The 25,033-nt window shown below is 37.7% G+C and overlaps 1 protein-coding gene across 1 annotated transcript in view; it reads left to right on the top strand.

Annotated features, from left to right (window-relative positions):
• Nucleotides 1–25,033, top strand: part of PDZD8 (PDZ domain containing 8) — a 105,402-nt gene that overhangs the window by 58,204 nt on the left and 22,165 nt on the right. The window contains exon 3 of the mRNA XM_015148280.3: nt 2,585–2,687. Coding sequence (XP_015003766.2) covers nt 2,585–2,687 — 103 coding nt within the window. The remainder of the gene's footprint in view (nt 1–2,584; nt 2,688–25,033) is intronic.

The following is a 25,033-nucleotide window of genomic DNA, read 5'->3' as shown; positions in this document are numbered from 1 at the left end:
TTCATTTATTGTAGAATAATACTCATTATATGGATATGACACATTTTATTTCTCCCACTCATCATTTGATGGATATTTGGCTTGTTTCCACTTTTTGGCTATTAAGTATGAATAATGCTGCTGTGAACATTTGCATGCATGTTGTGTGAATATATGCTTTCATTTCTCTTGCTTACACACCTAGGAGTGAAATTACTGAACTTTGTGTTAACTCTGTGTTAATTTTTTAGGTAACTGTCAAATTGTTTTCCAAAGTGACTATATCATTTTACATTCCCATCAATAATGTATGAGGATTCTAATTTCTCCATATCCTCACCAATACTTGTTATTGTCTCTTTTATTCTAGCCAATCTAGTGGATAAAAAGTCATTTTGATTTGCCCTTCTTCAATGGCTAATGATGTTGAGCATCTTTTCATATGCTTGTTGACCATTTGTGCATCTTTGGAGATGTGCCTATTCGAATTTCTTGCCCATTTTAAAATTGCATTATTTGTCTTTTTATTGTTGAGCTGTAAAGAATTCATATGTTTTCTGGATACTAGGCCCTTATCAATTACTGGATTTGCAAACATTTTCTCCCATTCTGTGGGTTGTCTTTTCATTTACTTTAAAAAATTTTTAACTTCGGTGAAGTCCTATTTATCTACTTTTCTTTTGGTACTTATGCTTTTGGTGTTGGATTTAAGAAACCATTGCCTAAATAAAGGATAATAATCCTTTATTATATTTGCAAAGATATGAGATTAGACAGTTCTAATATTTTATAGCAAAAGTTGTTAAGACTTTAATCTTGTCATTATTTTAGATCTTAGCATATGTCATAAGTAGTTTTGAGGAAAGAATTCTAGGTTATTAATTATATCTGATGTTGAAAATGTCAGCAACAGTGTCTACAGGCATTAAATTATGAATGTCTGAATTTAATATTCCTAGGGAGGAGAATTATTATGTTCTTTAAGAAACATAATAAAACACAATAAAATTTTATTGACATAAAAGTCAAAAAGATTTGCTTTTATGTTTTCTTCTAAGGATTTTATAGTTTTAGCTTTTATATTCAGGTTTGTGACCCATTTTAATTTTTGTTAAATTTTTTATTACTCTTTCTGAAAGCATTTTTAAAGTGCTGTGAAAAATATGGAATAACTTATGATTACAGGGGAGAATTACTGAGAATTTTGCTTTTTCATTCCTGAGTTCTGAAGATTAATACCTGTCAGGAATTTGGGGACACTAGCTGGTACATTTTTCTCTGCATGATAGTAAAGGCCCTTAGGTAGTTTACTCTTTGAACAGTTGGTGGCAGCAGAGCTTTAATGAATGTAGATTCTCATTTTTTCCCCTAAACTTAGTATTTTATGTTTTAAGAATCCTGTATGTATTTGGACTGCCTTCTTTTTGATAATAGGTTGTTAGGCACTAAGTTTAACGTTCCTTTTAAGGGTATTTAAGAATTGTTTAGAGCTTAGAATTTTAGGGGTTTATTTTTGTTTGTTTTGGTTTGATTTTTCACCATGAGTTTGTTCAGGCTTCTGTTTGTGAGTCTAGTTTGTGGAGTATGGACATGATTTGCTTGAGGTCTTTAACTTGCAGACACAGTTTTTAAAAAATTTCTCTTATGTGTTTTATCCACTTTTTCAGTATTCGCTACTACCTCATGATCTTCATAGGGAGGTAAAGTAATAGAGTAACAGTCAACATGTTCGTTAGTGTTAAAGCTGTTCTCAAACTTACTCCTGAAACAAGTTGGCAGATTTACATTCTGATTTTGAGGATAGATAATACAGAAGTTGGACACATGAGTAACCTTTTTTCTTCAGCATTAAAAACTATATTATATAATCTCATGATTGGACCTCATATGTCTTTTTTAGATCTAAATATTAAATAGTAAAATTACATGATGCCAATATTCCTTGACAGTTGTTTTCAAGACAATAATAGAAATAACATTTATTGAGCACTTAGTGTTTGCAAGCATTGTGCTAAATGCCTCATGTACATTGCCTTTTACTCACAACAGTTCTCAGAGGTAAGTACTATTTTTGCCCAGAGTTTCCAGAGGAGGAGATGGGCTTGGCTTAGAGAAGTTAAATAATTTGCCTGAGGTCACATTAGTAGATGGTGTGTGTGTGTGTGTGTGTGTGTGTGTGTGTGTGTGTGTGTTTATAAGCAATTATATTGCACTTTTGTATGTGTGTGTGTTTTACAGAGTTGATGGTATACTAGCATTATTCTGCATCTTGTTTGTTTTTAAATTCAACAGTCTGTTTTGAAGATGTATAGCTCTTGCTGCTACATATAAATATTTGGTCAATTTCTTTACCTAATGAGTAGATAATACTTTGTGTTTGTTTGACTTAGCCACTGAAAAACAGCATATCCTGGAATCTCACCAAATATAGCTTTACTTCATGTTTCCACTAGAGGGTGTATAAAATATTTGACTTAATTTTTCTTCTGTTACTAAAGCTATGATAGTAATGGAGTAATGTACTGTTTCTTGTAATAATCAGAAATAAAAATTTTAATGAACATAACAGGTATGATACTCTCCCTTGTTTTGTTTTATTCTGCAGGTTACTCATTTTTGGATCCTATGACAGAGAGGCAAATGTTCATTGCACACTTGAGTTAAGCAGTAGTGTTTGGGAAGAAAAACAGAGGAGTTCTATTAAGACGGTAAAATGGATTTGTAGTGATTTATATCTGTATAAAGTTCTATTTTATAAGCATGCGTTTATTACTATTTCTATATTCCCAGAGTTATTTTTGGTCATGTGCAAATAGCTATGAACAGTTCTTATTTATTTGTCTTGTTACAATACAACTACACTGATAAAGTAAATCACATGAAACTATAGTTAGTATTCATGTTACCTGCATAAGAAACCTAATCTGACTAGCGTTCCTTTCAGAACGTTTAGATTGCTTCAATTATAAAATTAGAAGGAACTAATTTTAACTAAACACCTTCAAGTACATGTGAAATCAGAGTATTCATTATTCATTCATTGGACAGATATTTTATGAGCACTTACTTTGTGCTGGGCACTGTTTTAGATTCAAGAGAAACTGTTCAAGACAATAAAAGCCCCTATTCTTGTGATACTAACATGGGGTAGATTTGTGGTGTGGGGATTGGAAGAGGGAGGAGGTGATCTACGTTTTATAGGGTAAAGATAGAACACAGTAACAAATGGTAAACAGAAAAAGTGAACGAAGCTATTCCCAAAGATTCATAGGTGCTATGAAGAAAATAGGCATATGACAGAGAAATTGTAAGTTATGATAAAGGAGACTCTTTACATCTGTTGATAATAGGACTCTAAAGAGATGACACTGGAGCAGGCTTACCAGAGAAAATAGAGGACACCCAGTTAAATCTAAATTTCAGATAAACAGTGAATAATTATTTTAGTAGAAGCATGTAACCAGTACTACAGGGCTTAACAGTCAAAATCCTGCTAAGTCTTTAATGGATAACTATGTAGTATTTTTATGGATATTCCTTTGACTTTTAAATTGTTTCTGATTTATTTATGTATTAACTGTTGTGAACATCCTTATATAAAAATTAGGCAGTATGAAATTATTTTGGAAGAAAGAGGGTAATTTTGATCAGAATGGAGAAGGAGAGACAAGTAAAACTGGAAAGGGAGGATGGTTGGCCCACAGAGTTTGGAGTTATGAAAGCAGTGGGGAGCTGTTGAAGATTTTGAGCATGGTAATGACATGGTCAAAATAGAGGTTTCATGGAAGGTTTCCCCTTTCTTTGGTGGCTGTTCTTGCCCCAACCTTCTTTAAGTTATATCTCAAACAATTTGAAGCAATTCCTCAGAAGAATGAAGGAAGTAGCATTAGAATTTGTTTTGAAATACATAACTACCTGAAGAAGCATTATTGTTTTGTCCAGCTAAATTTTTGCCTTTACTTTGAATTGGTCATAACTTGCCATTGCTATTGGCGTTTTCAATATCCTTTATTATATTTGCAAAGATATGAGATTAGACAGTTCTAATATTTTATAGCAAAAGTTGTTAAGACTTTAATCTTGTCATTATTTTAGATCTTAGCATATGTCATAAGTAGTTTTGAGGAAAGAATTCTAGGTTATTAATTATATCTGATGTTGAAAATGTCAGCAACAGTGTCTACAGGCATTAAATTATGAATGTCTGAATTTAATATTCCTAGGGAGGAGAATTATTATGTTCTTTAAGAAAATATAAAACATCAGGGAGTAGGATTCGATAATTTGTAATACATTACAAATATGAGTAGAAACTAGAACATCATTAAAAACAATTACGCTAAATTATTTGATGAGTTTAGGATGCTGTCTTTGTGTAAATACAATCTAGGTTTAAAACAGTATTTAATGTTGAAATTTGTTCAGTGAAGTTAGTCACTAATTATAATGAATATGCAGAATAAAAGAAACTTAATTCCTGTCATACTTTTAATGTGCCTTGAGTTTTTAAAGGAGTATAACACTGTAATCTAGGAACATAGCTTCCTCCTTCATCTTCCTTAGCATGGGATTTTTGCCCTCATGGTTGCAAGATGTCTAATGCATCCTTAGGATTTTACCTTTCAAGAAAAAGGGTGTGGTCCAAAGCTGGCCAAAAGCACATGTCAGCCATGTCCTTTTTAAAACTTTCCTGGAAGTTCCTCGCAGGGATTTCTACTTATATCTCGTCGGCCAGAAGTGAGTCATATGGCCTCCTCAGCAGCAAGAAAGTACAGTATGAGAAGCCATTTTAATTTTTCTGCCTTTTTAGAAGTAGAAGGCAAGGGGAGAAACAGGAGTTATGAATGGCTTTTATGTAGCCAGTCCACAAGAAAACAACTCAAATCTATTTGATGACCTTTTGATTTTTTTTTTTTTTTTTTTTTTTTAGAGACAGTCTCGCTCTGTCACCCAGGCTAGAGTGCAGTGGCACAATCATGGCTCACTGCAGCCTCCAGCTCCTGGGATCAAGTTATCCTCCCACATCAGCTTTCACCTCCCGAGTAGCTGGGACTGCAGGTGTGCACCACTACACTCATCTATTTATTTTTATTTTTTATTTTTTGGTAAAGACAGGGTCTTTCTGTCTTAGCCAGGCTGATCTTGAACTCCTGTCCTCAAGCAGTCCTCCCACTTTAGCCTCCCAAAGTGCTGGGATTAAAGGGACTAGCTGTCACACCTGGCCATGACTTGTTATTTTTAAGGGAATTTTTAATAAATTGGGATATAAGGGAGAAATTACAAAGAATAATTTAGCAAATAGCCTACATAAAGCCTATTTTAGAAATACCTTATTAGAAATCCAAGAAAAGTTTGGAGCAAACTCACTCAGACCAGTGCCCTGCTTAGCTCATTCATACAATAAAAAAACTCACAGGATAAATTAGGTACCTTGTGGTTGTGTTTGTTCTTTGAAAATAGTAAAGATTCCTCTTGAGAATCCTATGAGCCAAGATAGCTGAGGTATAAGTAAATTAGATATTAGGCTTAAACAAAAATTAGGGGATTATCTTACAAGAGATGACAGAGAAAATACTAAAAATTTCTTTACCACACCAGAAAGAGACAATGCAATTTGTGATTTATTTCGGGTCCATTGCAGTATTCAGGTTTGGTGATCATACTTTACTTAACTTTCACCAAGAAAGAAATTTAAGGAGTTTTCAGATTTTAAAAAGTTTCAGGCCATGATATTTTAGTAATAAACTATAAAAACGATCTATAAATATCTATGGAATATATAGTGCTTACAAATAAAATTCACAATAAATTAATGTGACATACATTAAAGCACATGTGAATCATTATTATGTGCCTGGTTAGCGCCACAGAACACATAAATGTCACATTAGCACACATTGTTTGAAAGAGAGAGACCCTAAGTTTTACCCTCCTAGAATTGGAGTTTTCTTGCCACTGACCACCCAGTTGCTTTACCCCTAGTTCCAGACACAAAATAGATTATTGTTTTTGTTTTTGAGGCAGAGTCTAGCTCTGTCACCCAGACTGGAGTGCAGTGGTGCAGTCTCAACTCACTGCAACCTCTGCCTCCCGGAGCAATTCTCCTGCCTCAGCCTCCTGAGTAGCTGGGACTACGGGCGTACACCACTGCACCCAGCTAATCGTCGTATCTTTAGTAGAGATGGGGTTTTGCCATGTTGGCCAGGTTGGTCTCGAACTCCTGGTCTCAGGTGATCCACCTGCCTCGGCCCCCCAAAGTGCTTGAATTATGGGCATAAGCCACTGTGCCCAACCTCAGACACAAAATAGATTATTAATAAAAATTTTGTTCTCTTTCCCTCTCTCTCCCTATTTTAGCTAGTCTGCCTGTGCCTTCTGTATCATCTCTTCATCATTTATCCACACTGACTTACTTGATTCTTCAAATAGGTTGTTCTATTCCAACTCTATTCTTCCAACTTGGAATGTTTGAGGCCACTGGGAAAAGAGAAGGCACCATGGAAATGGGCTCTGGGACTTCTGAATCTGGCAATTCTGGTGTAGAGAAAAGGCAGTAGGGGCTAATACAAACGCCCACCTATTCTTTCATTCTGAATAAAAGCATATAAAGAGTTCTGATTTTTAGAAACAAGCTTTTATGTACATTTTCTGATGCTAACCCTACTCTCCATCTTCCTTCAACCTACCACACTCTGCATTCAGGTACTTGACAGCAGTTGCCTTTCATAAGAGACCAAGTATTTCCTTTTGCAATTAGAGACACGAGGTTGAAAATCCAAACAATATTGGTATATAAATGTGTCACTATCAGAAAGGAAAGATGAATATGAATTTTTTCCTGTTTTGAAATGGAGAGGAAATTATACAAGAAGCTTTTGGGTCTCCTTATTTAGAGTAGATGGGCAGAAAAGAGAACAATCATTTGTTCAATATAAATAAAAGAGTAGAAATACTTCATACCTTTTGTAGCCCAGTATGCAGGTACCAGAGAGAACTGTGCTAAAGGCATTAGGAGATGACATGCTACTTCAGATCTACCTAAAAAGCAAGAAGTGATGCATCCCTGAAAAAGCATTCAGCTAACAGTTGGGGAGAATCTGTAAGTGATATATGGGAGTTCTTAATCAGAACAGTGTACTCTTTCTGAGTGTTTCATGGTATTAACTGGCAACCGTTATAAGAAGGGCTTTAGATAGGTCAGCCTTATCTAAAATTGGGAAGCCTGAAGAATTCACCTCCTAGATTTTGGACTTTTTCTTTCTGTTTGACTTGAGTGGTATTTTTTCTTCTCTTTAGAAAAGAAAGCTATTGTTTTCTCATCAAAGCCTAATCTGATAAGGTAAATCATGATATCAGGCTCCCATCAATTTTTAAACATACTCATACAATTAAAGAGATATTTGAGGAGATGATACCTATTTTCTAAGACCTGCCAGGGTAAGAAACAAGATATGCAAGCAAAATATCTAACATATGTAGCACTTTAGAATCTATGAAATAGTTTTCCCATATATAAAGAGCTAAAGTCTTCTGACTATTAGATCGCTACTTGTTTGATTAAATCCCACTACCTCTAACAAAAACTGGACTGTGAATGGTATTCAAAAAATTAGTGATGATAATGGAATCATTTTAGAATAGAGTTAAGAAGAGATCTGAAAGTATGGGGAGATGGGATTTGAATACAAGGGCTTTCAGAATACTATCAGCCATGTTCACTTGCGTAAGATTAAGCCTGATTCAGAGACAGTCTGGCTTATTATAGAGCCCAGTGAGTCTTTGTTTACTTCCAGAGTAATGATTAGGGCAGTTGAATACAGGAAAGACTTAGTGTAAAGGAAAAGTAATCAGTTGGGAGAGAAAACAGTATTTAGGGAAATCATTCCTATCTAATATGAAGATGCTAAAGGAGCATATAGAAGAAATGAAAACAGTAAATGCATTTTCAACTTTCAGAAAGCTTTTGATGAAGATCCATACCAAAGTTTCCCAACATCTAATTCCTAGGAGAATATTTTGTCACAATTAGATCTGGCTCAAAGATGTGAGAAACAGGGTAAGGATGATCAGGTATAAGTGTCCTGAATGATTGAGTCCGAGACTTTGATCAATTTTCATAAATGATTTAAAACAGCATTAATAGAAATATAACATGTGGCTCTTACGTAATTTTAGATTTTCTAGTGGACACGTAAAAAACAAGCAGGTGAAATTAATTTTAGTAATGTTTTATTTGACCCATATATCCCAAATCTGGTCATTTTGACATGTAATCAACATAAAAATCAATGAGATATTTTACTTTCTTTCCTTACACAAAGTCTTTTAAATCTGGTATATATTTTATAATTATAGCATAGGTTAAATTTCAGCTACATTCCAAGTGCTAAGAAGTTGCATATGACTAGTGGGTACCATATTGGACAGCACAGATCTAGAAGAAGGAATGTACAGTATAATCTTCAGATTTACACATGGCACTAAGCTAAGAAGTGCCAAGTTAAGAGGTGGAATATGAAAGAAGAGCTCTCAGGACAAGTATGTAAGAAAGAAATCCAAACTCTACTTTAAAATATGAGATCTAGGATTCTTAAAAGAAGTAGTCAATATGTCACTGTGCTTCCAAAACAAGAAATTTGACTTTTCATGAGCAATGTCACAAAGTGAAATCTTTTTATATACTTATTTTAAAACTGAAATTCTCTGGGAATAAATTATTTGTGCATTTATGGTTGCTATAATACAAGGAATTTAAAGCAGAACTGGATAGGGCAAGAACAAATAATTAAAATTAATATGGAAATGAGACAGCCATATAAGGATAAATGGATGGGAAAAAAAAATTAGTGTTCTTCAGCCGAAAAGACAAAGGTGGGTAAATGACTAATAGAAGCATATAAATACAAAAAGTAAACAATAAGGATAATCAGCAACTTTACTGGAACTAAATCTGTGGAGCAATGAAGATAAATCTCATGTTCCTGATGATAATCAGATGATTCATGCTAAAATAATACTTAAAAGGTCTTCGATAATCCAGCATGCTAAACACTTGCTGGTAGACTTCACAGAGCGCAAACATGCTGTATTGTATTTATGCTGTGTATCCTGCACCTAGTAGAATTTCTGGCTTGTTGCAGTTTAGTGAATGCCCTGGGAGGAAAAGAGGAAGATGAACTTTTGAGATACAAATCTGATTTTATCAGTTGCCTGCCTCAGTAGTTTCTGATTGCATATTGTAGGATGACAAATTCCAGCCCTCACAGGCCTGGTCCCTATCTATTTCTCTAGCCCTCCATTCTCCCCTGCCATTCTCCAGTTTAACCACACTGGCCATCTTTCACTCCTCCATACTTGCCATACTCTCTGTCCTCTACACGGCCATGGTACATGTGCACCCTTCCCCCAACTCATTTCTCCCCATACAAACCTTGGTTAACCCATACGTCAGATCTGTGCTTGTGTTAGACCTTAGCTTGTTTGCCCTCAGATACATTCTTGGGCCCTTCCCTGCTGTATGCCATGAGAGGGCTGACCTTTGCAGGCTGTATTTCAGCTAGGTTTGACCAATGTAAAGCACCGATGGGAAATGGGAGTGAACTGGGAAAGCCAGAGTTTTCTTCCTCTTCCCCTCTGCATTGGACAATGTGTCTGACAGCCATTCTTTCTCCTTCGTGGTGCCATGCTTCTGGCAGGACAGGCCCACCATACTTCCAGCTTCTGCTTGATACTGTAGCCTCTGGCCTCTACTAATACCAACTCTTCCTCCCCACCCCTCTTCCTTCCAGCCAAAGGTTGATAGTAATTTCTTAGAACTGTTACTCGTATCTGAGTTTCCTCACTGTCTCCTGTTTGGTACTCAGTTCTTCTGTCACCAAGTAGCCATTCTCTGGTTTAAAGGCCTTCCGTATTAAATACTCAGTTTTCTGTTTTCTTAGAGCCTATTAATAAAACAGTAATCATCATTTCCTCTGGAAACCTTTCCTAACTATCATGAAACTCTTTGGTAATGCTTATCACAGTTGGGATTTTGCATTTATATTTCTATGGTAATGTGATCAGTATTGTCTCCACCAATCTTCCGTATCAGCAGGTACCATGATTGTTTTGCTCATAGCACGTGGCATTCAGTGGGTATTCAGTAAATGTTTTTGGTATGACTAAGGCTGGCTGGCTGACCATGAGCCTTCATTCAACCTCAACCCTTCTTCCAGACCTTCAAAGTTTTAGCGTGACTTTTAGTCACACTTCTGTTTCCTTTCCATCTTCAAGACTATTCCTGATGTATGTTTTAACCAAATAAAAATGTTGAGGGTAAAGAACTCCACAAAATGAGAGATTTATTGCTCAATATTAATTTTGTGAAAAGCCTGATTTTTAGAGTGAGGATTTTCGTTTACAGATGTGGTGCTAATAGTATTTTATTTCTGGCGTTACTGAAAACATCAAAAACATTTCTTACTCTGTGTACAGTTTAATGTAGCCTAAATAAAATGTCTAGGTATAATCTAAAATTTTACTTGCCGTACTTCCCTTCAGTTTTGGAGAGTTTTAGAAGTCTTGCTGAATGAAATTGAATGCATCTACAAAGTCCAGCTCTATCATGTATTGTTAAATGTACATACAAAGAGTATAAAAGAGCTTCCTAAAGAACTGTGATCTCAAGTAAGAACATTTGAAATAGACAAACTTACAAATAATGTTAGGCCAGATGTCTCAGAGTTGGCATTTGGTGTGTTTTTTAAGGCCAGATGCCTTGCAGATAGCATTTTGGCGCTCCTATTTAACCATTTGCCATTTACAGTCTTAATCTTATCAAAAGGAAGAGAAAGATTAAAGCAAATAAAGCCTTTTTCAAAATGTCAGTTTTTATGAAAACTCAGGTTTAGTTCAGTTTGATAATACTTGTGAATACAGTAGGGACTCAATGAAATTTTAACCATATATAATGTTCTATAGTTTGGCTTCTTTAAATAAACTAAATGCCTTTGAGCTTTAAAAGTAAATCCTATGGAACATTTCTTCTCTTAAAGTTCATCTTGATTAAAAATGAGGGATGTAGTTCTCTGTCTTAGATTTTCTAAGTATGTTTACTATGATTCTAAGATGCTGGGAAAAGAATAGGAAGTTATGTTAAAATATACAAACATAAACTCTCCATATCAAATCAGTGGAAGGCACTATGAGTATGAGAACAGGAAACTGCATATGAGGTGTTAAGGCCTTGTATCATCTTTCCCTTCAAGGAAAATAAGTAGTAGGGAAATAAGATCAACAGTACTATGAGTATCAGTAGTACTGTGAGGTCCCAATGAGAGAGAAGTAACATTCTTTTGGGAAAACAAGAAAAGAATGTATTAAGGCAGTGACATTTGAACCAAACCTCATAGTATATATAGGATTTTGAGATGGCAGAGAGGCCATTTCAAGAAGAGGACATAACAAAATCCCCAGTTAAGAGTGAGACTATTTGAGTATCTTTGAGATAGAGTTGTTCAAGTTGGCTAAAGAATATGGTAGCATAGGAAGTTATGCAAAACAAGAATAAAAAGAATGGACCACATTATAGAGTACTTTAAATACCACACTAAGAAGTTTGGCTGTTACTGTCCAAGACTGTTGGACCTGTGGAGGCTTTTAGAATGCAAGTGATATCAGAATCTTTCTTCAGGCAGACTTAGAGTTGGATTTGAGTCTCAGCTAGGCCACTTTTTCCAACATGACCTTAGTCAAGAATCCCCAAACCCATTTCATCCACAAGTACTTTATTCTATAAAATGGGACTGATGCTTCATATGGTTGTATGAGGGTTAATTGAGATTATATATATTAAAATGTCTAGCACAGTATTTAGCACATAGTCGTCAATAATATGTTTATTGAATCTGGCAGCAACGGATAAAATCAAGGATGATTTGATAGGGTAAAGACCTGAAAAAGAAGAGGTGAAGGGTAATGAAAGTCTGAACTAGAAAGGTAGCAGTGGAAATGGAAAATAGAGTCTGTGTGGCTTGGATACCACTGGGAATGGAGGGGGTTTTGGAGTGAGCAAGGAAGCCAGAAAGATGAGCTATGAGGAGGGAGAAGGAAAAGGAGAAAGAGGATCTCATTCTGTACAAGCTGTTTGAGGTATAGTGACTATCAAAGGCCAGGCTAGAGATGGAATGTTTTTCGTGTAGATATGTTTTTTGGGTTTTTTTTGTTTTGTTTTTTTTTTTTTTAAATTTTAATTTTCACTGCTGTTATTTAAACTTTTAGTATTTTAACTAGTAAGTTGAATGCTTTATTTGGGGTTTATGCTATGTTTTTAAGCTCTCTTTTTTAATATATAGGATAAAGAAAAGCAAAGTCGTTTCACAGTATTATAGTAAGAATCTAAATTTTTTTTTTTTAAGAGCAAGTTAAAGGAGGTAACAGTCATAAAATTTAAACATTATTTTTAGGTTCTGTTTCTCAGAATCCTGCAGTTTACTGTGATTCAAATAAACCTGATTCACACAGTCCATGCATTCTCACTAGCTAAAACATCCTTTTCAGGGCACAGTAGCACCTTCCTGTAAAAATCCACTTAGCCAAATAACTGATTTTCTGAGCCATACACGGATGCAGAACTAGGACATAAACACTTTAGGAAAGTATTAGAGAGATGGGAAATACTTTAGGAAAGTATATGAGAGATCTGGCAGTAGCATTCAACTCCCTGTCCACATATATTCAGTCCAGTGGTAGTCAGCAATTACAATGTTTCTGCAATTTTTCTGTGCCAGTCACAGTTTTAAGATTTTACATGCATTAGCCATTTAATCCTCATTTAATAATACCATGATAATAGGCACTATTATTATCTCTATTTTATATATGAGGAAATCGAGATGCAAAGACAGAAGTAATTTATCCAAATCACCCAGTTTGCTGGCCGTAAAAACAGTCTGCAAACCCAGGCAGTATGATTCCACAGCTGATGTTCTTAACTAGTACTATATCATTTCCACAAATGGTGTCCTATAGGCCTGGGTTCAGATCTAGCTTTTTCCACTCTAGTTCTGTGACTATGAGCAAGGTATTTCATACTCTCTACGGTAGAGGTAATAGTAACTGCCTTATAGGATGTAAGGGTTAAATATATGTAAAACACTTAGTGTAATACCTGGCACTTAATATGTATTATTATTGAACTTGATCTGATTGACCTCTTTTGTTCCTGTGGTTTTAGTGGATATATTTTGTATGTCCTTATAAGTCCCCTACACAGACTCCCTTTTATTTTATTTATTTATTTTTTCTTGTACAAGTTTATAAGACCCTTTTAAATCCTTCCTGTAACAATGTGAGGAGGGCAGGGAGAGTATCCTCCTCAGTCATGAGATCGTGGTGTTGTTGTTGTTGTTGTTGAAGATTGTGTTCTCAAATAATGACTTGAGAATATCAGCAAGTTTATTAAGAGCTGTTATAAGGAGGATGGAGATCAATAGCTGCTGCCCATCTCAACTGAGGATAAAATATGGGCAAACATTTATATTTCATCAGGAATATTTAAGATAAGAGATTAAGAACTTTTTAGGAATAAAGAATATTAATATCATAGCATAGGTGTTAGTGCTTCCAGATATTTGTAATTATTAACAGAAAGTTTTAAAACCTTTAGGAAGTAGTTCATGATACTACACTGTTTGAGATCTCTAGCTTTCACCTGTTTGCATTTTCTTTAAATGTAAAGTTCTATAATGTACTAAATGAAGGTACTTTAAAATGAATAAGCTAAAAGTAAAACTAGGTTAAAATTTTTGTTTTCGCCTTCAAACAGGTAAGTGGAAAGGGGTGGCAACAGCACCACTTAATTTGTATGTCTTGTTAAACCTGTCTTTGTAGTATTTTCATAGGTTATGTATTTCTCAACTTAAATATTGAACATGAGTAGAGTTTAAAGTCAATTTGGGAACAGCTGTGTTTCCCATTTGTAAGCATGTTGGTTTACATTGATATTGGATTGTACTAGAGAAATAGGTGGTTATATTTGAAAGTTGTTTACATATAAACAATATACCCTATGCTGGAAGAGATAAGGATGTTTTATTAACCACTGTAAATAAGATTACTTCTGGATAATTCATTGTATTTTTTAAAAGTATTTTTATTTATTTTTAAAGTATTTTTAAAGAATTATCTGGTAATTCTTAGAGTATGGACAGATTACTTTTTTCCTAAATGAATGATGTGTGAATTATCTTTTGTAAGTTGATCAATACTGAGAGTGTTGTCAGAAGTTTAAGTAGGAAGCCATTGAGCAAAAGGAAGTATGAAGCAGATTTTTAATTTTTCTGATGATACACTGATTTGTGTGCAGAAACTTGCATATTTTAACAAAATCAACCTGTGTAAGATAAGTTATATATGTTTAGAAATTGGTATGGGCAATTTTCCCCCATTTAAAAAAAATTAGAAACCTATAAAGAAGACTACAAAAGTCAACCATAATTCCACTACCCAGAGAGATCACTGTTATAACTTTTTAGAAAAACTTTATAAACATACACATACATCCATTATTCACATACAAATATGCTTCTGTGTTCTTAAAGCATAAGTAGCCAACAGGCAATCGTTTACTACTTATGTAAGTAATCCCTTGGTCAAAGATTATGCAAAAATAAAAGGCTATTGATTCATATTTCAAATTATATTTCAGCTGGAATAAGGTCTGTAGATTAGATAATAGTATTATCCCAATGTTAGCTTTCTAACTCTGGTAATTGTACTGTGGTTATGTGAGAGAATGTCCTTGTTAGGAAATACACACTTAAGTATTTAGAAGTTAATGACATCATATGTGTAACTTATTTTCAAATAGTTCAGAAAAATAATATGCAGAGAGAAACAAATGTGGCAAAATGTTAATAATTGGAAAATCTGGGTTTAGGATAAATGAGAATTCTTTACTAGTTTTGCAGCGTTTCTGTAAGGTTGAAATTATTTCAAGATAAAAAAGTTATTTTAAAAAACTTACTTATTAAAAAAAACCAAAAAAACAAAAAACCCTATCTGTACCTAAGGCTCTCACAACTTCCTTAGTAAGATGTAAGTCACCTGCAGAAGTAGAGTGATACTATTTAACAGAGGAATTAAAAAGGACAAGAGCGTTCTACTCTATTGTTCACCTGACAACCTCGGCCTTTGCATGTGTTGTTTTTTTTTTTTTTTTTTTTTCTTTTTGAGACGGAGTCTTGCTTTGTCGCCCGGGCTGGAGTGCAGTGGCCGGATCTCAGCTCACTGCAAGCTCCGCCTCCCGGGTTCACGCCATTCTCCTGCCTCAGCCTCCCGAGTAGCTGGGACTATAGGCGCCCACCACCTCGCCCGGCTAGTTTTTTGTATTTTTTTAGTAGAGACGGGGTTTCACCGTGTTAGCCAGGATGGTCTCTATCTCCTGACCTCGTGAACCACCCGTCTCGGCCTCCCAAAGTGCCGGGATTACAGGCTTGAGCCACCGCGCCCGGCGGCCTTTGCATGTTTTTCTGAACTTTTTATTTTACTGGAATGGTTTTATAAAATTTAAATTTATTTCCAATCAAAACATCAATCATTTTAAAAGAGAGAGAAAAGAAGAAACCTTAAGTATATTGCAAGGTAATCAGTAGGATGTAATTATTTTCCTAACAGCCTTTTGAACCTGAGCAGAGGATCATTTTTATTCCTTAGATCTCTTAGATCGGTTATATTTGTATAATAGAGTTTACTTTTTCATATTATACTTCTAAATCTTTGTTGTCTCGTAGATGAGGTGACCAATGGATGCATTCCTGATTTACCATCCAGTTGCTTTAGAAACCAAGTTATCCAATGGCCAAGCTGGCATTCTATTTTGAAGACTGAGGGGGGTCACTTGTATTTTCATCCAGAAAGAAATATGAGCAGAGATAACAGAAGTACCTGTACCTAGATTGCGCCAGATGTTTATGCCAACAGTTTCATTTAATGTTGAAAACAACCCAGTGTGGTAGATATCAGGTGTCGCCGTTGTATGGTTAAGACTCACAGGGGCTAAATCACTTGCCTAAGGTGACAAAACTAGTAAATGTTAGAGCCAGAACTCAAACCCAACTCTTAGAACAAAGCCATGCTAGATGACATTGAAGTTTTTCTTCAAAAACTAATTTTAAATCTGCCCTAGTTCTTATGAGAGGTTGACTTCAGTGGCTTCTTAGCTTTCCATTAAATGTTAATTTCTGAAAATGTAGGCATTATACAAGTTGAGCATTCCAAATCCAAAAATCTGAAACGCTCTGAAATCTGAAACTTCTTCTCACCGACATGACACTTAAAGGAAATGCTCATTGTAATATTTCAGATTTCAGATTTCCAGATTTGGGATCTTCAACATGTGAGATAATTTAGGATTCATTCCTTGTACTATTCAAATGAACCCATTTAAGAATTTCTCTCTCTCTCTCTGTCTCTTTCTCTTTCTCTCTCTCTCTCTCTATATGTGTGTGTGTGTGTGTGTGTGTGTGTGTGTGTGTGTATGTGTGTTTATGTTTGTTTTGTTTTGTTTTTTGTTTGTTTTTGAGACAGAGTCTTGCTCTGTTGCCTAGGCTGGAGTGCAGTGGTGCAATCTCTGCTCACTGCATCCTCTTGCCTCCCGGGTTCAAGCAGTTCTCGTGCCTCAGCCTCCCAAATAGGTGGGATTATGGTCACATGCCACCATGCTGGCTAATTTTTGTATTTTTAGTAGAGACAGGGTTTCATTATGTTGGCCAGGCTGGTCTCGAACTCCTGACCTCACGTGATCTGCCCACCTCGGCCTCCCAAAATGCTGGGATTACAGGCATGAGCCACCACGCCCAGCCAAGAATATTTTTTAAAATATACAGTTGGTGCCCTATATCTGAGAGTTCTGCATCTTTGTATTCTATCAACAGCTGATGAAAAATACAGTATTTGTCAGATACAGAACCCACAGACATGGATGACTTTTTGTATCTATGAGTTCCACAGGGCTGACTGTAAGACTTGAGCATCAGCAGACCCAGTGTCCACAGGGGTCCTGGAATCAGTTTTCTACAGATACTGTATTAGTCTGTTTTCACACTGCTGATAAAGACATACCTGAAACTGGGAACAAAAAGAGGTTTATTTGGTCTTACAATTCCACATGGCTGGGGAGGCCTCAGAATCATGGCAAGAGGTGGCAAGAGGTGAAAGGCACTTCTTACATGGCGGCAGCAAGAGAAAAATGAGGAAGAAGCAAAAGAAGAAACCCCTGATAAACCCATCAGATCTCTTGAGACAATTTGCTATCATGAGAATAGCATGGGAAAGACCAGCCCCCATGATTCAATTACCTCCCCCTGGGTCCCTCCCACAACACATGGGAATTCTTGGAGATACAATTCAAGATGAGAATTGGGTGGAAGCACAGCCAAACCATATCATTCGCCCCTGGCCCCTCCAAATCTCATGTCCTCACATTTCAAAACCAATCATGCCTTCCCAACAGTCCCCCAAAAGTCTTAACTCATTTCAGCATTAACCCAAAAGCCCACAATCCAAAGTCCTCATCTGAGACAAGGCAAGTAAGTCCCTTCCACCTATGAGCCTGTAAAATCAAAAGCAAGCTAGTTACTTCCTAGATACAATGGGGGTACAGGTATTGGGTAAACACAACCATTCCAAATAAGAGAAGTTGGCCAAAACAAAGGGTTACAGGGCCCATGCAAGTCCGAAATCCAGAAGGGCAGTCAAATTTTAAAGCTCCAAAATGATTTCCTTTGACTCCAGGTCTCACATCCAGGTCACACTGATGCAAGAACTGGGTTCCCATGGTCTTAGCTCCACCCCTGTGGCTTTACAGGGTACAGTCTCCCTCCCGGCTGTTTTCACGGGCTGGCATTGAGTGTCTAAAGCTTTTCCAGGCTTATGGTACAAGCTGTCGGTGGGTCTACCATTCTGAGGTCTGGAGGATGGTGGCCCTCTTCTCACAGCTCCACTAGGCAGTGCCCCAGTAGAGACTCTGTGTGGGGGACTCTGACCCCACATTTACCTTTGACACTGCCCTAGCAGAGGTTCTCCATGAGGGCCCCAACCCTCCAATCATCTTTTGCCTGGGCATCTAGGCATTTCCTTATGTTTTATGAAATCTAGGCGCATGTTCTCAAACCTCAATTCTTGACATCTATGCACCCACAGGCTCAACAAGGCTTGGAGGCTTCCACCCTCTAAAGCCACAGCCCAAGCTATACGATGGCCTCTTTTAGCCACAGCTGGAGTGGCTGGGACACAGGGCACCAAGTCCCTAGGCTACACACAGCAAAGGGACCCTGTACCCAGCCCACAAAACCGCTTTTTCTTCCTGGGCCTCTAGGCATGTGATGGGAGGGGCTGCCTTGAAGGTCTCAATATGGCTTGGAGACATTTTTCCCATGGTCTTGGGATTTAACATTAGGCTCCTTGCTACTTATGCAAATTTCTGCAGCCGGCTTGAATTTCTCCCCAGAGAATGGGTTTTTCTTTCTGACGCATAGTCAGGCTGCAAATTTTCCAAACTTTTATGCTCTGCTTCCCTTATGAAACCAAATGTTTTTAACAGCACCCAGGTCACCTCTTGAATGCTTTGCTGCTTAGAAATTTCTTTTACCGATACCCTAAATCATCTTTCTCAAGTTCAAAGTTCCACAGATCTCTAGGGCAGGGGTAAAATGCCGCCAGTCTCTTTGCTAAAATATAAGAAGAGTCATCTTTACTCTAGTTCCCAGCAAGTTCCTCTCCATCTGAGACCACCTAGGCCTGGACCTTATTGTCCATGTCGCTGTCAGCATTTTGGGCAAAGCCATTCGACAAGTTTCTAGGAAGTTCCAAACTTTCCCACATTTTCTTGTCTTCTTTTGAGCCCTCCAAACTGTTCCAGCCTCTGCCTGTTACCCAGTTCCAAAGTCGCTTCCACATTTTCAGGTATCTTTTTGGCAACGCCCCACTCTACTGGTACCAACTTACTGTGTTAGTCCATTTTCATGCTTCTGATAAAGACATACCTGAGACTGGGCGTTTTACAAAAGAAAGAGGTTTAATGGGACTTACAGTTCCACATGGCTGGGGAGGCCTCAGAATCATGGCGGGAGGCAAAAGACGCTTCTTACATGGCAGCAGCAAGAGAAAAATGAGGAAGAAGCAAAAGCAGAAACCCCTGATAAACCCATCGGATCTCATGAGACTTAATTCACTATCACGAGAATAGCACAGGAAAGACTGGCCCTCATGATTCAGTTACATCCCCCTGGGTCCCTCCCACAACACATGGGAATTCTGGGATATATAATTCATGTTGAGATTTGGGTGGGGACACAGCCAAACCATATCAGATACCAAGGCACAACTGTATATATAATTTTTGTCATAATTGAGATACAGCATTTCTCCTTAGTTGATAGATTCTTTTCCATTTATCTGGCTTATGAGTTTAAGAACTTTTCTGATTTTATACCTTTATGAATTGTTTAAATATAGTGACAGGTCTTTTGAAAAGTTCTGTGGGAGTTGATAGTAATTTTTATGCCGAGAGATAAAAACAAGGCATTTGCCATATGTCTGTTGCAAAGAGTTATACTTACTTTGAAAAAGATGGTGTGATTGTGTGCATCCAAATTGTGAATCCTCTTTGCTGGTAAGACAGTTTCAAAGATGACACCTGGTAGATGTGGTATCTCCTTTTTTTTCTGTTAAAGTGATGGAACTAAGTGGAAAATGATTGAGAATATAGTGGGTTCCTTGGAACAAGGTATATCGTTTCCAAGTAGTTGAGGGTCCCATGAAGTATTTCAGTTTATATCTTTTGTGCTGTTAAAACTGCCTGGCTTAGAAGTAAATTAGATTGATACCAGAAGGACCCTTCAGAAGCTCAGCGTTTTATTTCTTTTCATGTGTTTTCTTTGTTTTATTCTAGAACCTAGAAATTGTTTTATTAACTTTTCAGAATTACAGTTTACTGAAATATGCTTTATAAACAGAAATTGAGTAATAGTACTCTAGTTCTAACTTAGTCACTTCTAAATTGAACCAAATGTTACTTGAGTTACCTTAGACTCAAGGGTGTTTGTGGGGGCTGTCAGGGGAGGTAGAGAAGAGGGTATGAGAGGAAAAAGGGAGGGAGGAGAGAACGAAAAATGAACAAGAACATATGTGTGTCTCTTTCTGTTTAGCCTAATACTAATGGAGTTAGTTGGGATCGTCAATTATGGTTGTGATTTTTAAAGGTGATGGTTGGTATAATAGGAAATTTAGCCCTAGATATTCAACAGCTTTCTTGCTGCTTCTAATTGGGATGGACAGTAAGCTGGTAGTCCCTCACCTGGCAGTAAATTGTGTCCTTTAACCATAAACAAATTAATCTGACATCTGGTATTTACTGAAATAACCAGAGTTGCTCATTCAGAAAATGTAACCAAAGTTACATTTCTAACATATTTTCTGCCAAATATGTTGTACATAGAAGTTCACCTTGTAAACAGCTGAGTAACTTATTTAATATAAAAATTGTTTTAGTTTTAGAAATCTTGACCTCTCAATTGTAATTGAAAATTTGGAAATAATTCCCTGATACTTTAATCATAATGGCCCAGGTTCCTGATATTCAGAATTCAATTGCCAAGTGCCAAAAGCAAGCCAAACAAAGGTGATTTGTACACTGGTCCCTCAAAAATGATGATTTTTTGGCCAGGCGCAGTGGCTCACACCTGTAATCCCAGCACTTTGGGAGGCTGAGGTGGGCGGATTACTTGAGGCCAATTCAAGACCAGCCTGGCCAACATGGTGAAACCCTGTCTCTACTAAAAATACAAAAATTAGCCAGGCGTGGTGGCACGTGCCTGTAATCCCAGCTACTCTGATGGCTGAGGTATGAGAATTCTTTGAACCTGGGAGGCAGAGGTTGCAGTGAGCCAAGATTGTGCCACTGCACTCCAGCCTAGATGACAGAGCAAGACTGCCTCAAAAAAAGGAAAAAAAAATGATGATTTTTTAGTCTTAAAATCATAAAAATGATGACTTTTAGCCTTAGTCCCTTTGGACTGCTGTAACAAAAATAACAAACGGAGTGGCTCGTAAACAACAGAAATGTATTCCTCACAGTTTGGGAGGCTGGGAAGTCCAAGATCAGGGCACCAGCAGATTCACTGTCTGCTGGCTTCTTGATTCATAGCTGGCTATCTTTTCCCTATGTCATCACGTGGCAGAAGGGACAAGGGTGTTCTCTCAGGCTTCTTTTATAAGGGTACTAATAAAAGAGGGCTCCACCATCATGACCTAATCATCTCCCGAAGACCCCAGCTCCTAACACAATCATGTTGGGGGGGTTGGGATTTCACATATAAATTGGTAAAAGGTTGGGGATAGGGGAACACATATATTCAGTTCATAGCAATCGCCTTTGGAAGATTTGTAGCATGTAGAGTTTTGGTTCCTTCTACCAAAGGAGCTTTTTTATATTCTCATGAGCAGAAAGACTAAATTTTATAAACTTAAGAGACTTTGTGACAGAAATGTTTGGATGCTACATTATAGAATGGCTTTTGAAGACCATTTTAAAATTTGAATAATCCCAGAATATTCAGAGTATTTGATTGGCATTAACAAATATTTTTACTTTCAGACATGTTTTCCAAAACTTTGATTTATATAAGCAAATTTGTTAAGAGTCTGTGTACTTATTAGTCTAATTCTACTCCTGCTTATTTAGGATGTTTATCCAGCCAGAGGGCCATGAAACAAAAATATTGCATTTTTCTGGAATAATAGGAATTAGGAAGCCAGAACAAACCCTAACTGGTGGCAGCTTTTTAAAATGAGGCAAAAGCAGGCCAAATTTTTTTAACCTGTGAGAAAACAGGTGAAATTAGAGAACTGTCCTGGTACTGAAAAGAGACCTGCAGGAGGAGAGGGTAGAGGTGTTGATTTGACAGAAACATGGTGGGGTTTCTCATATAACCTGTGCTAACATATAGGTTCCCTGGCCAGTCTACAAAAACCCATGTAATAGCTGAAAGAAGAGATGGTTCTGTTATTTTTAAAATGTAGGCAACAAGATCACTGCACACAAGTGCAATAGTAATTGAATAAAACAGGAGTCCTGCACTGAGTAAGAAATATCTTCCTCAAAGTTCTATAAACCCCCAAAAGATCACACCAGCAATCGATCCAAACCAAGAAGAAATCTTTGAATTCCAGATGGGGGCTGATTATTAAGCTATTCAAGGAGATACCAAAGAAAGGTGAAAATCAACTAAAAGAAATTCTTCCTCAAGGTTCCCCCTCTTCTACAGCCAGATGCCCTTCGTCCGCCATCTTTTATCACCATGCTTGTCAAAAAAGAACCCTCCTGCAGTAAGCTTTCTTGTTATAGCTCCTCAGATTCTTTCTCTCATCTTGCCTTTAGATTACCTGATGGCTATGTGCCTAGGTAATGATCTTTTTGCAAAGAATTACCCAGATGTTCTTTGAACTTCTTTTATTTGGATGCCTAAATCTCTAGCAAGGCCAGGGAAGTTTTCCTCAGTTATTCCCTCAAATAAGTTTTCCAGACTTGTAGATTTCTCTTCTTCCTCAGGGACACCAGTGATTTGTAGGTTTTTCCATTCAACATAATACCAAATTTCTTAGAAGCTTTGTTTATTTGTTTTATTCTTTTTTCTTTGTCTTTTTCTGATCAGATTAATTCAAAAGCCTTGTCTTCCAACTCTGAAGTTCTTTCTTCTACTTGTTGTAGTCTGTTGTTGAACCTTTCCACTGCATTTTGTATTTATCTAAGTGTGTCTTTCATTTCCAGAAATTGTGGTTGCTTTTTCTTTATGATATCTATCTCTCTGGAGAATTTTTCATCCATATCCTATTTTTTTTTCTAATTTCTTTTAGTTGATTTTCACCTTTCTTTGGTATTCCTTGAATAGCTTAATATCAACCTCAATTCTTTATCTGGCAATTCAGAGATTTCTTCTTGGTTTGGATCTATTGCTGGTGTGATCTTTTGGGGGTGTTATGGAACCCTCTTTTGTCATATCACCAGAATTACTTTTCTGGTTCCTTCTCATTTGGGTAGACTAATTGAGAGGTCTGAAACTCTTGTCCGATGGGGCGATCCTTTGATTTGGCACTCTCCTCCTTCCCCAGGGGGGATTGTTGGGGCTTCCTGAAGCTGGACTGCAGTGATTGTTATTGCTCTTCTGAGTCTAGCCACCTGGTGGGGCTACCAGGCTCCAAGCTAGCGCTGGGGGATGTCTGCAAAGAATCCAGTGATGTAATCCATCTTTAGGTCTCCCAGCCATGGATACCAGCACCTGCTCTGGGAGAGGTGGCAGAGAAGTAAAGTAGACTCTGTAAGAGTCCTTGGTTGTAGGTATGTTAGTGTGCTAGCTTTCTTGAATGCTGGTTATGCTAGCAATGAAGTTGTCACTTGGACACCCTCAGGACCTCTGGTTAGCCAGGATGTTGCAGACAGTGGAATTAGGTATTGTCTTCTCCTTCTTGGGATCAGGGTTATTCTGTCCTGGGTTGCTGTAATGGCCTGAGTTGGTTGGCCTCCAGCCAGGAAGTGGCACTTTCAGGACAGTGTCAGCTTTGGTACTAGTAGGTGGCTCCAAGCCTTGTGCTGAGATGGCCAGGGTAAGTATTTTGGTTTCTCCAGTGATGGGTGGGGCCATAAAGTTCCCAAGAGTTTCTGTGTTTGTGTTTGGCTACCAGGGTGGGTAGGGAAATACTATCAGATGGGTTTGGTTTAGGTGGGTCTGGGCTCAGACTCTCCTTGGGTGGGGCTTGCCACAGCCACTGTAGGGGGCAGGTGGTGGTTCTCAGGCCAATGGGATTATGTTCCAGAGGGGATCTTCACTGCCTCTACTGTGTTAAATAGTTTGCCAGGGAAGTGGCAGATAGTCAGTAGTGAGAGGCTTCACCCAGCTCTCAGGCAGTTGGCGAAGCCAGTCTCACTGCTCAAACCTTGCCACAGGCCGTGAGCTACCCTGCTACGGCTTTTGGACCTCACCCCTCCCCATCTGCCCGCTGGGTCGGTGGGGGCTCGTGTGTTCTGCCGTCGCTTACTCACTTGTATCCACAGCAGCTCCTGCTTGTCCTCCAGACTCTAAGAAAATTTGTGCCCGGTTGAAACCACTACGAATTTCAGTTGAGAGCTTCCTTTGCCCCATGACCCCTCCCCAGTTCATCTAGCTGCCTTCCCTGAGGGACCCTGTGAGATATAGTCACAGATGGCTTCCTAGGGCTCAAGCTGGAGACTGAGATTGCTTTCAAGGCACTTCCCACTGCTACTTGTACTTTTATATTTCTCATGATTTCCTAAACCCATTTCAGCCCTAGGGAAGGTTAAATCCTTCTCCTGTCATCTGGATTTTCAGATTCCCCAGTAGGGATGTGTGTTCCGAGGTAGGTTTTCCCCCCTCACACTTTGAGAACTCATAGTTTTTTACCTGCTTTGAGGAATTTGCAGTGGCATGCCCACTTCTTTCAAAGGATCTGTGAACTCTTTCGGTTTTGCCGGTACGTTCCCATGGTGGTTCTTGAAGCAAAAGATCACAGTGTGAGTCTCTTCACGTTGTTTTGTCCATGCATATGGGAGCTACATGTTAGCCCTGTCTCCTATCCACCATCTTCCAACTAGTGCATTTCTTTCCATTGCTTTTCTTCCTTAGTAGCTTTGCTAAAGGTTTTGTTAAACATGTGTTTCTTAGGTCAACATTAGTGATTTTTCTAAGTGGAAAATAATTACCACTATTTCCACTTAGAAGACAGACCGTTACAGAATAATACACTGACATTTCTGAATATCATGGACATCTTTTTTTAAATTGTAATAGAGTGAGAATTCTCTTAGAATAGATATTGGTTTACAGTATGGGCCAGGACTGTGAATGGTTATCTCCATTTAAAGCCTGCTGTAAAAGTTCAGTGTTAGGCTGGGCGTCGTGGCTCACGTCTCTCTCTAATCCCAGCACTTGAGAGGCCAAGGCAGGTGGATCGCTTGAGCCCGGGAATTTGAAACCAGCCTGGGCAACATAGGGATACCCTG

The sequence above is a fragment of the Macaca mulatta genome, chromosome 9, assembly GCF_049350105.2.
Source record: "Macaca mulatta isolate MMU2019108-1 chromosome 9, T2T-MMU8v2.0, whole genome shotgun sequence".
In the NCBI taxonomy this organism is placed as follows: Eukaryota; Metazoa; Chordata; class Mammalia; order Primates; family Cercopithecidae; genus Macaca; species Macaca mulatta.
Note: the sequence above shows the minus strand (reverse complement) of the source record. Positions and strands in the feature narration are given on the sequence as shown.